Consider the following 12,698-nt stretch of genomic DNA (forward strand, 5'->3'; position numbering starts at 1 on the left):
GGCCCCGGGGCGGGGGGCGGCGGGAGCGCGTCCCGGGGCCGGAGCGACCCCCGGAGCCTCCGGCAGCGCCCGCTCAGGGAGGAGGAGGCTGCGCGAGGGCGGCGCGGAGCGGGGCTGCAGGAGGCGGCGTGGAACCCAGGCCGGGGAGAAGAAAGCAGAGCCGGGGGAAGGAGCAGCCCGGGAAGGGAGAGCAAGAGCTGCCGCCAGCCCTTCCGCAGAGGACGTGCTGCCGGGCGCGGGCTGTTCTCTCGTGCGCTGCTAAAACGCCGATGTAAATCCTGACCTGGCAGCACACGGAGAACATGCACCAGGAAAGCAGCTCTGTCCAACGCCCAGCGAGCGGCTGAAACGCCTTCTCTCCCAGGTACAAGTACCTCTCAGCAACTGGAGGCGGTATTTCTTTAAACACACACGTGAAAATACATGTACACGTAGCACAAGTGACCTTCGTTGTCGAGTGTCAGAAGACACCGACCAGGTGAAGGAGCTCGAGTCGTGCACTACAGCTCTGCTCTCAACACTCTCCAGTGAAGGGAAAAGCAGGTAAAAATGTTTACACATGTAAACACGGTGTCCCGGTTTGAGCCAGAACAAGGTTTATAACTACGTGACAAACTCTCAGATGTGGGAGTTTCCAGGTACTATCACCTTTTCTCCAGCTCAGGATTACATCGCATTTGGCATTTTAGCAACTACAGAGTACCGGTGAGAACAGCACACACCCCAGAAGCAAGCCCTTTCTTCTCTTCTGCAGGGCTGGCAGTAGCTCAACACTTCCTTCCTTCGATGCTCCTTTCCTCCAGCTCCCTGGGTCTGCTTTCCACACAGCCTCCTGCAGTCTCACCCTCTGCACTACCCTTGTGCATTCCTCTCTTGCCCAGCAATGTTTCCAGGCTACAGGCGGCTCCTCAGGATGTAGCAAAGTCATAAAGGAGGTTCATATCATCACCATATTTCTATGATGGCATTTTTAGATTAGGACAACATTCTCTATTTGTGAAGCACTTTTATTAGGAAAAAAATTAAAAAAAGATTGTATAACAAATATCCTCTCTGAAATTGGTCAGACTTTTTCAAGCTGAAATTGAAATCTGAGGGTTGGGTTTCTCCCCCAAGACAGAACAGTCATGGTTTTGTTCTTTTTTTATAACCAGAATGTCCATATTCAGAAGTTCTTCCAGGTATCCACGTGAAATTCTATGGCTGGATTTCATATCCCAAAGGATCAAGATCCTGGTCCAGAAGCATCAGAGAAGATTCCCTCAACTTCTGTAGAAGCTTTCGGAGTTCTTCTTTTGAAAATACCTAAGAATAAAAAAAAAAGCCATAATGAAGTTATATTCATTTGCAATTAATAACACTGGTATCAAAGTAAACGCTTCATTTAGTAATTTCATTTCCCCCTTTTTTAAAAAATTCCTTTCTATTTAAGGCAGGGTAAACACCAGACATTTCAGAACAGCATTTAGCAAAGAACTGGAAGCTAGTTGCAGTATCCAAAACCTGACGGTAGTCTCAAGATAGCTCTGTCTCATAACAACTACAAAAATTATTGCTAAACAGCCAAATTTAATTTTCCTGTTACCGCTGGCAGAGATCTTAAGCCAATCCAAGGGAATGCACCACAGTATTTTTCTTAGCCTTGGTGTTTCTTTTCAGATTTCTAATCCTTGCTTTTTTTTTGAGGGAGTGTTGCAGTTTAGGTTTTTTTGGCTGTGTTGTTTTTTTTGGTTTTGTTTAGTTTTTTAGTGATAAATCTTTTTGAGGAGGGACAGAAGGTTAGGTAAACCAATTGCTCCAAACCAAAACCTGCTCATACAATCTTCTGAAATGTAATGGAAATAAAAAGATCAATTACAATTCTACAGTTCAACTTATTTTTAATACAGTAGCTCCCATCAAAAAATTAGTAACTGCACTAAATCAGCTATTAGGAAAAACCTCTTCACCAAAAGGGCTGGCAAGCACTGGAACAGGGTCCCTGGGAAGTGGGTGAGTCACCATCCCTGGAGGTATTTAAGACACGTAGATGTGCTGCTTGGGGACAGGGCTTAACAGCAGGACTTGAGGATCTTAAAGGTCTTTTCCAATGAAAACAATTCTGTGATTCTACTCAGAAGAACTGCTTGTCAAAACATTGGCATCCTCTTCAGTGTTTCAAACTTAACTCTTTGATTCCTTAACTCAGCATACAAGGAAACACTTTTCTACTGCAGTGAACGGGAAGCGAAAAACTTAGGATGTTAGGGAACATATGGCATCTTCCTCTCTATGCAGAAACTTTTCCCACAGTCAACCCACAGAGCTTTTAAATGGAAGCCAAGCTGTCTGCAGCTCTCAATAACTCACCGTGTAAAGCTTGTGTCGCTCAGAAGCGACCATATCAGCCAGTCGCAGACACTCCTGATACTGCCCAGTGCTGTGTAACACCGTGTGCAGCAAGAAGCACATCATGGGCAGGCACAGCTTTCGCAACAGAATCATCTGGTGCGTTCGTTCAGGGTCATCCTCGGCATCCTTACCACAGCAAAACAACATGTTAGTACCAACACCTACCTCTGCAGGACAACTCAGCACAACCACGTCATTAATAGTGTCAGAGGCAAAAAACTGGGCTAACCAGCCTGGACTGGATGGCTGGATCTGGTTTACATGGTAGCTGAAGGGGAAGCAACCTGTAACTAGTCACAGTAAGGTCAGAGGGAATCATAACAGAGCAAACAAAAGCACGTCAAACTAAAGATGACAAAAGGTACAATGCAACACTATGCCATGATATAAAAATCCATTTTACCTCTCTGACATCAACCATCCATCCGCCATCAACAAACAGCAACACATTGTACATCTTCTCTTTCACATCAGCTGTAAGAGCATCCAAGAGGCCCTTCCAAATACCATAGTCCATCTGGCAAAGAAACAAAAATAAACTACTGCAGAACAGGATAATTTCGAAGGCTGTCTTAACTCAGACTCTTCACCAAGCATGCAACAGCCAGCGCAGCTCTGATTCAAGTAAGAATCTTCAACCAGTTGCCAAAACCTAAAAGCCTGCTGCTAACAGCGTTTTCCATCTTTCCTTAATTCCCTGTCCAGAGAACCAGGCAGGTTGTTCAGAAGCAAAGCCTCTAAAGGAAGACATTTTTAAATTTATACTGCCATGCTTGTAAAACAAATACCTATATAAGTAAATACAGTGAATTCATACTGGACAGACGTGCAAAAAAGAACTTTTGGTAGAACAAACAGAACTGCAACATGTTTTAGAGAAGAACATGTGACAAACACAAGAATTAAAAGGACTTGATAGCAAAATCAAGTACTTAGACTTAGTAACACTGATAATCAACACATGATAATGAGCAATTACTATTACATTACAATATTGTCTGTAAAGCTGAGTCATATATAAAAAACCACAATAATTTATTGTGTAGTGGCATTACTATTCTACTGTCTCATATTCCTTCAATATAAAATTAGAGTAATTTATTATAGAGTTCTTAAGCAATATGAATTAGTGGTCTTCTACGCTGTTTCATGAAACCAAGTCTGCCTCCTAAGCAAGAACATAAATGTTTATAGCAAATTACTTCAACTTTTACCTACCTCATACTTCTTTTCTTTATGTTCATGGGCGACTTTTTCAGTGAAACTTGCTTGTGGTACCAAGGAAGGCTTCTGTGGAGCCGAGTTCATGTGTTTAAACCATTCGTTAAAAGTTTCATGGGCTTCCTGGATTGCATGGGAAACAGCATTTGGACAGTTTTGACCCAGGTAATTTGAAGTGTCATGAAATGCACAGATACAGCACATCCAGAAATCAGAGGTTAAATCAAATGGACAAAGCTTAAAGTTTCACCACAAAGGCAAAACCACTGTTATTTGTATGTAATAACTTGGAATACAGTCTGAAACTCACCAAATATGCCCGAATACATAAATGTTCCCGTATAGCATTATCATCTTCAGCTGGTAATGGAGTATCCATTCCTTGTTCTTCCCACTGGTTATATATTTCTGCTATAGAGTCTTGGGGAATCTTCACAAACACATCTTTTGCAGCTTCGTGTTTCTTGGATGCTATGAGAATGTGAACTGAGTATCAACAGCTTTGCAATTTCCATACTTTATTTTTTACAAACTGACAACCCCATGCTTCTTAAGTCTGGATTCAAAGTTGTTACATCAATTGTAGTGCCAAGAGCCAGTAAGAACAAAAACAACATTAAAAAAATGTGCAGTATTTGTGAATTTTAGTACCCAAGAACTTCCTCATGATTGCATTGCTTTGCTTAAGTGCTTCTGCCCTCTGTGCAGGATCAAATACGAGCCAGTCAATTACATCTATTTTCAGCCGATCTGCCTGTAAAAAACAACATGTGGATTCACTAACATTTCAAGCATGCAGGTGACATCAGACACACTAAATCTGGTCAATGAAATACAGAAGTTTCTAGAGATCTCTGGAGAGCATTATGACATACTAACAAGCATCACTTTATTCACAACTTCAGTATCAAAAGCTTAGGAAACAATTTCTGCCATCTAGAATAATAAAAAAATCTGGTTTTAAGTATTCCCAAGATATTCAGACCAGTAGATGTGCATCAACTCTCAACATTTTTTATGGATTACCATGTATCTTCCTCAAACTGTAAAGAATACACTATACAGATGTGCTTTATGGAGCTTTGCTACAAACTTTAGGGGTGCCATCAGCCTGCAGCCAGTTTTCCAACCCTTGCATTAGATATACTGTCTATTTGGCTTAATAGTTTAAACTTTGTACTAACAGCAAAAAATTGCCACAGGCCTGCAAACTGTCAGTTGCTCTCAAAGAATACTCTGAACACAACCTATTAACAGTTCCTCACTGTCACTGAAGTAATAAGTTGGAACCAACCAACACTCACTAGTGATGACAAGGGAACTGTCAGTAAAGGCAATGTCTGTCATAGTTAAGTGCACCACCTGAGTATCTAAAAAGGTCTATCTGAGATACAAAGTATGAATCCTCATAATTCTTAGAAATTACAACATCCTACTCTCAGCTACAACATATTTTGTATACTAATTTAATGGGCTTTCTCTTCACTCTTTGCATACAGACATGCTGCTGAGCAACACGCACCTCAGCTCAGAACATCAAGGAGATGCAGAAACAGAAGTTATGAATTCATGCAATTCAACTTCTCACACATGATCACATGGGAAGTGTTTCCCTCACAGGCTTTTTCAAGGAAATGTCCATCATTGTTGAAAAAGAAATATGGATCATGTATGGTAAAAGACTGTAGCTGATTGCAAACTAGAATGCCTGCCCTATGAAGTGTACTCACCTCTGTTGTACCTGTATCTAACATATGGTCATGGTGACTGAATTCACCAGCATCCTTCTTGCGGATGTTTTCAACAACAGTTTTTGTTATGGTTGCAACATCCAGTCCTGGGTTAAGAGAGAAATACGTAAGAGCAATCATTAACCCAAATTCGCCACAAAATGCATTTCAGACTCCAGCTGTTGATCTTATTCCTTACTACTAATAATTCTTATCAGCCTGTTCACACTCACAATGTCAGACTAAATTATAAGCTTTTGTAATTTATCACAGGTATTTTAGAACAATGATATTTGAGATAACAGAAAACATCAAACATAGTAAAAAGAGTATGACAACTAACAAGTTTTTCAGTCTGTGCTGGGGATCAGCATATAGATATATTTGCTAAGACCACTGATTCCTACAGTTCTGATGGCAAGACTATGATTTGTCAGGAAAGTACCAGGAAAAGCTCAGAATAGTTTTTTTACAGATGCTGAAGCAGGATGTTTTATTTTTGAAACCTTAGCCAAGTTTTTAAAACAAAATTTCTAAAAAAAAATGTAAGAAAAGTTAGACACTGAAGTCTGCAGTAAATCTATTTCTCTGTGAATTCTGAATGGCACAGAGGTATTGTCAAACAATGGGCAGTGTGGTGCTTCACTGCAGTCCCTGTTAATTTCATGTATACACCTGGAAGGAAGATCACAATTAATGTAAGCAACCCACTGTGGCTAACAAAGAGCACTATAAATGGGACCAAAAAAATTAAGATACTCATAATCTTCCTAAATCCACAAGCAGGTGTGCATTTTTATAATGAGTTTCCTGAAATAATACGATCATGTCAAGCTTTAGAGCATATATATGAGACAGGCAGCTGGCATTTACTTCCTGCTGTGCTTGGACATAATCCAGAAGCAAAAGTGGTATTAAGTTTAATTCAGAAAAAAAATTGCAATTCCAAGTTAGTCAAAACCCACAATATACCTACTGGAAGAAGTGATCAGCAAACTGATTTTATTTAATTGAAAACTGAAGAGACACAGTAAGGAAGTAATATAATCTTCATAGCTAGGTCCTGTATTCAAAACTACTAAAAGACAAAATAAGCCAGGATACAAAGTGATAATTAGAATATCAGCATCTCACCTGCATCTTTTGCTAATTCAAGGCAGTGGTGGCGTTGATCACTTTCAGTAACATCTTCAAGAAATAAAGCATACTGAGCAACTGCTAGCTCTGGGGGCAAGTGGCTGACATAAAATGCTACTAAATCTGTGTGCTTCTCAGATATCATCCGCTGCAGAGCAAGAAGCCAATGTTTAGAAAAACATAGTATATTCCTCTATGTTAACGTGTGTTTACACTTTTCTAAAAACATGTTTTATGTAAAAACATAAATGTGTAACAAACTTGTGATTATTTTGTTTTTATACAGGAAGATGCCACTTCTCAGCTTCTAAACAAGGATCAATAAAACTGTCTCTCATTTAAGCACTGCTGACAGAAACTCTGCATATTAGGCAAGCTTCCACAGATCTCTGGAGAAGAGAGCATTAACTGTGTCATAATTCTTTCTATCCTGTAACCTTAAGTTTCCTTTACATCTAAATTACATCAGAGAAAACAAACTATATTTTTGTAGGCTTACCTGAATGTAGGTCTTTAGGACTTCAACAGAAACTTCCTCCTTATTATAAACAAATATAAATTCAATTTTAAATGAGATAATGTGGGGGGGGGAGAAAAGAAAGTAAGAAAGAAACTTTAGAGGCTGGTAACGTATAAGGTTATTTGATTATCCCTGCTTCAGCCACCTACACATTTGAACAGGCTCAGCTGGAAAAACTGTTTCTCTCAGACAGTGGTGAAAAAGAATAGTCTTCTGATTCAAAGATTCAGCATTTCAAGGATTTTGTTTTTCAGTAACCGAATAACAGTTTTTGGTCTAACTAGAAAGTTACTTCTAAAATTGTTTTCCAAATCTTTTCATATTACAATTTTTAAAATTAATAAATAAAATGTCAGGCGAACAAGATGACTATGGCAGTGTGCTACATGCACTGCTGTGTTACAGAAAATCCTAACATTCCTACGTACAGCATATCAACACCACATGGCTCATCTGTAGTAGCCTACACTAAACAACCAAAGTCTAGCCCAAGCACCTGAGGCTGCTTAAGCTAAGACTCAAGTGTTTGTTACAGTGAAGAACTATCAGTTTTATAGAGAACTTTACCTAAGCATATACCTATATGAATTGTTCTCTAACATCAAATAAGGAACATCATAAAAGCCTGCACAACTGTCTCTTCCCTCTGAGGTCTAGTGAGCGTTGATTGAGTAATGTTGCAGTAAATTCACCTATTCCAAAATTGCAGGGGCCATAAGCAAGTTACTCACAATCCCACAATGGAATTCATTTAGGAAATTGCATATTTTGTTGTCCCCTCTGTTAAACATTTGCTAATGACTAGTTCTACCATACTTTAGCTTAAAGACCTACTCCATCAAATTTTGAATCTGGCTGAAAAATGCTTATGTATACACACACACAAGTTCCTTTTAATTAGCTAAATGTTAACTGACTTGAAAAGAAATTTCAACAGGGGAATGAAGCAATGGTAAGACACATAAAAAAACCTGTAATAACTCAGCTGTATTTAAATCATCTAATGAAAACACACATTTGTCTTTTGCCAAAATAGGTTACATTCAGAAACAACCTGATCCACAAGTGCTAAATTTTCTAACAGTAGAAAGGGAGAGCTTCCAGTTACTTGTGATTGCCTCAGAAAAGAGTAATTGCAGCTCTGCGACTCATCTGTGTATTTAGCATAAACAGACTAGGTAGCTCTCTAGTAGGTTACACTTAGTACATATTTTGAGAAAATATGAAAGTTTCAGCTAGTACCCATTACTTCAAGCAAAAACATTTATAAGCTTACAGCAACAGGTACAATTCCAAGGACTGTGTATAAGATCAGGTTATACTCAAAGCATCTTGGATGCTATAAGCCTAACAATGAAGTTTGAGTCAGGTCTTTCTTAATAAAGGGCTTAGGAACAGAATCCATCATCCTCAAAAAATAATTTTCAACCTGAACTGGAGGGGTGAAGGATGCTCTTTTCCAATTTTGACTGTTGTAATTAGGCTCCAAAATCAACAAATACACTCTTTAAGAATGCAGCTCCTCATCAGCCTGGTAATAATTTACCATTATTATATGTTTATATGTAGTTTATATTTTTATGCACAAGGATTTCTAATTCAGACTGGCTATCGACAACAAATACACTATGACAACCAATCAAATACAAGTGAACTTACCTTAGTTTGCAGACCCAAGGTGCGGAAAAACAGAATAAGATGCGTCATGAAACGAAGGAGATGTCCTGGAAGCACACTTCTGTCTTTGGAAAGCCACCTGCTGAATTCTTCCATCAAACCTACAGTCACCGAGGAAATGTTGATATTAGCCATATCACAGGGAAATTCTTAGGGAAAACACCTAAGAAGTGTTTCAAAATTATGCATTTATTCAACGCATGCAATTTAGCCTCAAATGCCCCCCAAAAACTGAACAGCAACAGCTTTGGAAAGACTTGTTTGGCTTAGATGTCTGCTGTATGTCTTCTGTAATTCCTCAGAAAAAGTTATAGCAGTATATTCCGACACATTCACACAAATTCATGACTTCTTTGAAAACTACCTGCCAAACTGCAGAAAGACCTTACAGTTCTTAATAAAGAAGCAGCTTAGCTTTTAGGTGGAGTCTGCCTACTGTGTGATTCTAAAATCCAATCACATAAACGTTTCTGGAAAGGTAACTAGAAATAATATACTCAGTTGACATTTAAAAATCATTAGAGAAAAGCTCACCATCCACATCTCCCAATATAATGAATTTCTGAATCACGTGATAGTGTTCTTGATTCTCCTCTATAACCCTCTGGGGAGAGAAAAAAGAAAGTTCAAACTTTGAATAAAATCTCATAGCATGATGTATAAAGAAAGCAAACATAAATAAAGCAAAAGTTCCTTAGGGGAAGAAAGCTTCCTATTTCAAAAGGGTATTCTGCATAAAGAGCATGAGAAAAGGCACTTGCTATATCAATGTCAAATTACAAGAATACTGACAAACTGAAAGGAGTATGGATCTGCGGAGTTAATACTTCCATGGAAGAGAATCAAGACTAAGGGCTTTGGACTCTGAAGAGTAGAATAAATGTTACAGAGAAGAGGTTCTACAACATCACAGAAGAAGCAGCAATGTGTTTAAATCCTTACAGAGAAGGTACATGCAACTTCTTTCAGGAGGAAGAGATTGTACGTATTTTTTTTCGGTATAGGAATTAAGGCATGAAATACAATTAAAATGCACCTGTAGAGAGTTGCTACATGGTGAGGACTCTACCAGAAAGGCAATAGCAGCTGGGTGTATTTGTGATTGACTGCAATCACTATGTATGCTGTCTTTCAACATCTTTGCCTTAGCAACATGATAAATGCAGTATGTCTATTCCATCAAATAAAAGTGTAGTTTCAATTTAATCTTTACAAAATTAACATATTAGTGTGAGGGTGATGAGGCACTGGAACAGGCTGTCCAGATAAGTTGTGGATGCCTCCTCCCTGGAAATGTTCACGGCCAGGTTGAATGGCGCTTTGAGCAACCTCATCTAGCAGGAGGTGTCCCTGCCAATGCAGGGGGGTTGGAACTAGATGATCTTTAAGGTCCCTTCCAACCCAAACCATTCTATGATTCTATGATATAAATTATATATATATGAAATAAGTGTCCTGGGTGTTAAAAGTAAAAAAATAAACAGTTTCTTTAAGCAAATACGCTTTTAAATTTTGAAAAGCCTGCTTCAAAATATGCACACAAACCTCCTATAAAGAAAACTGAAATCTCCTATAAAACAAAAGGACATGGAATTGATCTTTGCACATTTTACCAAAGTGTTAAATAGGTGATTTACTCTGTTTTGTACGTCTGACAACACTTGACAGACAGCTACTTCTCTAAGTACACTCAGCTAGTTTGGCAGATATGGGACAAGACAAAACCTGTATCTTTTTCATCATTAAAAGGGGCAGCATATAAAAAGATCTATTTAAGAAATTACACATTACAGAGGTAGAAAACCTACAATAAATGAGTCACAGTGCATATTTGAGCATTTAGTTGAATAGTGTATTACAAGTAGAACCTAGTGAATAGTTAAATATGGTAAACAGTGAGAATAAACACTAATTAATATGTACCTTTTTGTCTGTTGCCTGAAGTTCTTCAAAAACTTTTTCTGAAGTCCAGCTTCAAAGTAGAAGAAAAAAGGAAAAAAAAAGTTATCTTGAATATTCCAAACAGATCACATAGGATCCTTTGTGGAGTGTAGGAGCATAAAACTTACATAAAACTTACTTTGTTTCTAAATACTCTCTAGGGAGCTCTTCCATCTCTTCTGTACTTATTACTGAGGTTCGTATTTCCTGCTCAACAAGAGTGTCCACCATGACCCTGAAATATGCCCAAACAGTATCTTCCCAGGTATCACAAACTGGAAGAATCTACAAATTAAAAAAAAATAGAGAGCAAAAATTATCAAGACATGGAGAACTATCAGAATCTGAACAGAGCAACTGTAATTTAGGATCAGATTTCTGGGCACCCAAGCAGACTAATAACCATCCTGAAGAGCAGCCTTCCCTTCATCAAAGCAGGATACAAAAAAAATCCTTTCACTGAGTAACGCTCTAGCACCTTGATTATTTTATATCAAGGGTAGTCAATAGAAACCATCCTATGCTGCTTCCAGAAGCACTCTGACACCACTCCCCTCTGTGTACCACCTCAGAAAACCAATCCAGATGAAGATGTTCCACTTTTCTGCCCCATCATTTCTCCTCATGATCACTTTGCCATACAGGTCTATGTCACAGTTGCACAAGTCATGGTGCAGTAGTGAGTGGTGAAGGGTAGGAGGAGGGGAGAAATGCTCCTGTGGTGAGCTAAAAAACTTGATGTCTCTGAATCTTGCTAGACGCTGTCATCAGTGAAATGCTGAGACAAGTTCCAGAGAAAGCACTGTATTTAATGAAACACTTCTCTCTTACAGTAATTTTAAAGTGACTGTATTTTAATGAAATTTTATGTCATTAAATGTCTCATGACTGGCACAAGAAGGTAAGTATCTTCTGTTCTTTAAGTTTGTATAATTTTACAATGCTTTTTTTTCCTGTAAAAGAACTAATTTTAAATTTCAATGAATAAAACCTGAAAACCTTCCCTATTCTCCCTCTTTTTATTTTCTGAATTATCTTTATTTGTAATACATCATACCAAGATGGGGGGTGAAGGGACTGGGAAATCAAGCTCCTCAAGTAGGAGCGTACCACTAATTACTAAAAGAGCGAGAAAACTTTTCTGGTAGTCTGCAATGTCACTGTTCTTAAAAATAATAATAAAACCTAAAATCACTACTTAGGAGTGGAAGAGCACAAAAAACATCTGGAGGATTAAAACTAATAAAAAGATCAAACTACTTTAAGTGAGCATCGTATAGTGTATAAAATCTACTGATAATGAAAAGTTGGATACACAAAATTGTCTATAAGAATACTGTGCATGAGCAGGAAAGTGACTGTGTAAGCTCTTCAATAGAACTAAACTAGAGAACTAAAACACCAGCACTAGAACTGTTTGTATTTAAAGTCAGCAGGAATAATACTAAGTCTATGGAGGATATTTAATTAAGGTACGTCAATCCTACAAAGAACATGTCTACTAAAGCAGCAATATTTGCTATTGTCCTCTTTAGAAGATCTTTACAAGTTCCATAACCAGTAACTGAAGTATTTCTGATGATTCACTGTCACATAGGAGAAAGAAAATGCCCAGCTACCAAAGACCACTTAAAAGTAGGAGGCTTGACATACCTGTTTGAGGTTTCCACTCAGTGCTGCGTAGATTGCTCTCTCATATCTATTAAACTGCTCCTAAAATAAACAGTAAAAAATAAATAACCTTTCATTACAAAGCATGCATGTTTTCTAGTCACTTCCCATTTTAGAGAGATTAATTCACTATAAAATGCTCCATCTAATAGTTTCCAAGAACAACTAGGAACTCATAGGACACAACAGAAATAAAAACAGCAAGTGACTTCCCTTTCACTGGCACCCCCTTGTCACTTATCTGAAAAATTTATAATGACCTAGAAAGAGAGCAATGTTTTTCCTTTCCCAATCAATTAAGTCAAGATGAAAGACAAAGTTAGCATCAGCAGTTTCACTTGCAACCAAATAAAAACAAGTCATACATCTCCTAAGCCTGAAAAATTGGTGATTATGTAGATTTCTTATAA

The 12,698-nt window shown here is 38.2% G+C and overlaps 1 protein-coding gene and 1 long non-coding RNA gene across 2 annotated transcripts in view; one reads left to right on the forward strand and one right to left on the reverse strand.

Moving 5' to 3' along the window:
* On the forward strand, window positions 1-1,263 carry LOC127380051 (uncharacterized). The gene is made up of 3 exons (XR_007888415.1): window positions 1-364; window positions 755-935; window positions 1,170-1,263. It is a non-coding gene; the product is annotated as an uncharacterized LOC127380051 (long non-coding RNA).
* NUP107 (nucleoporin 107) overlaps window positions 987-12,698 on the reverse strand; it is a 27,813-nt gene continuing 16,101 nt past the window's right edge. The window contains exons 15-28 of the mRNA XM_051608430.1: window positions 12,271-12,330; window positions 10,757-10,902; window positions 10,600-10,648; window positions 9,211-9,280; window positions 8,659-8,777; window positions 6,979-7,017; window positions 6,477-6,627; window positions 5,343-5,449; window positions 4,264-4,366; window positions 3,923-4,083; window positions 3,610-3,735; window positions 2,795-2,908; window positions 2,350-2,517; window positions 987-1,305 (exon numbers count right to left, since the gene is read on the reverse strand). Of these exons, the coding sequence (XP_051464390.1) occupies window positions 1,198-1,305; window positions 2,350-2,517; window positions 2,795-2,908; window positions 3,610-3,735; window positions 3,923-4,083; window positions 4,264-4,366; window positions 5,343-5,449; window positions 6,477-6,627; window positions 6,979-7,017; window positions 8,659-8,777; window positions 9,211-9,280; window positions 10,600-10,648; window positions 10,757-10,902; window positions 12,271-12,330 (1,521 nt within the window). The 3' untranslated portion in view covers window positions 987-1,197. The remainder of the gene's footprint in view (window positions 1,306-2,349; window positions 2,518-2,794; window positions 2,909-3,609; window positions 3,736-3,922; window positions 4,084-4,263; window positions 4,367-5,342; window positions 5,450-6,476; window positions 6,628-6,978; window positions 7,018-8,658; window positions 8,778-9,210; window positions 9,281-10,599; window positions 10,649-10,756; window positions 10,903-12,270; window positions 12,331-12,698) is intronic.

This window comes from Apus apus, chromosome 1 (assembly GCF_020740795.1).
Source record: "Apus apus isolate bApuApu2 chromosome 1, bApuApu2.pri.cur, whole genome shotgun sequence".
Taxonomy (NCBI): Eukaryota; Metazoa; Chordata; class Aves; order Apodiformes; family Apodidae; genus Apus; species Apus apus.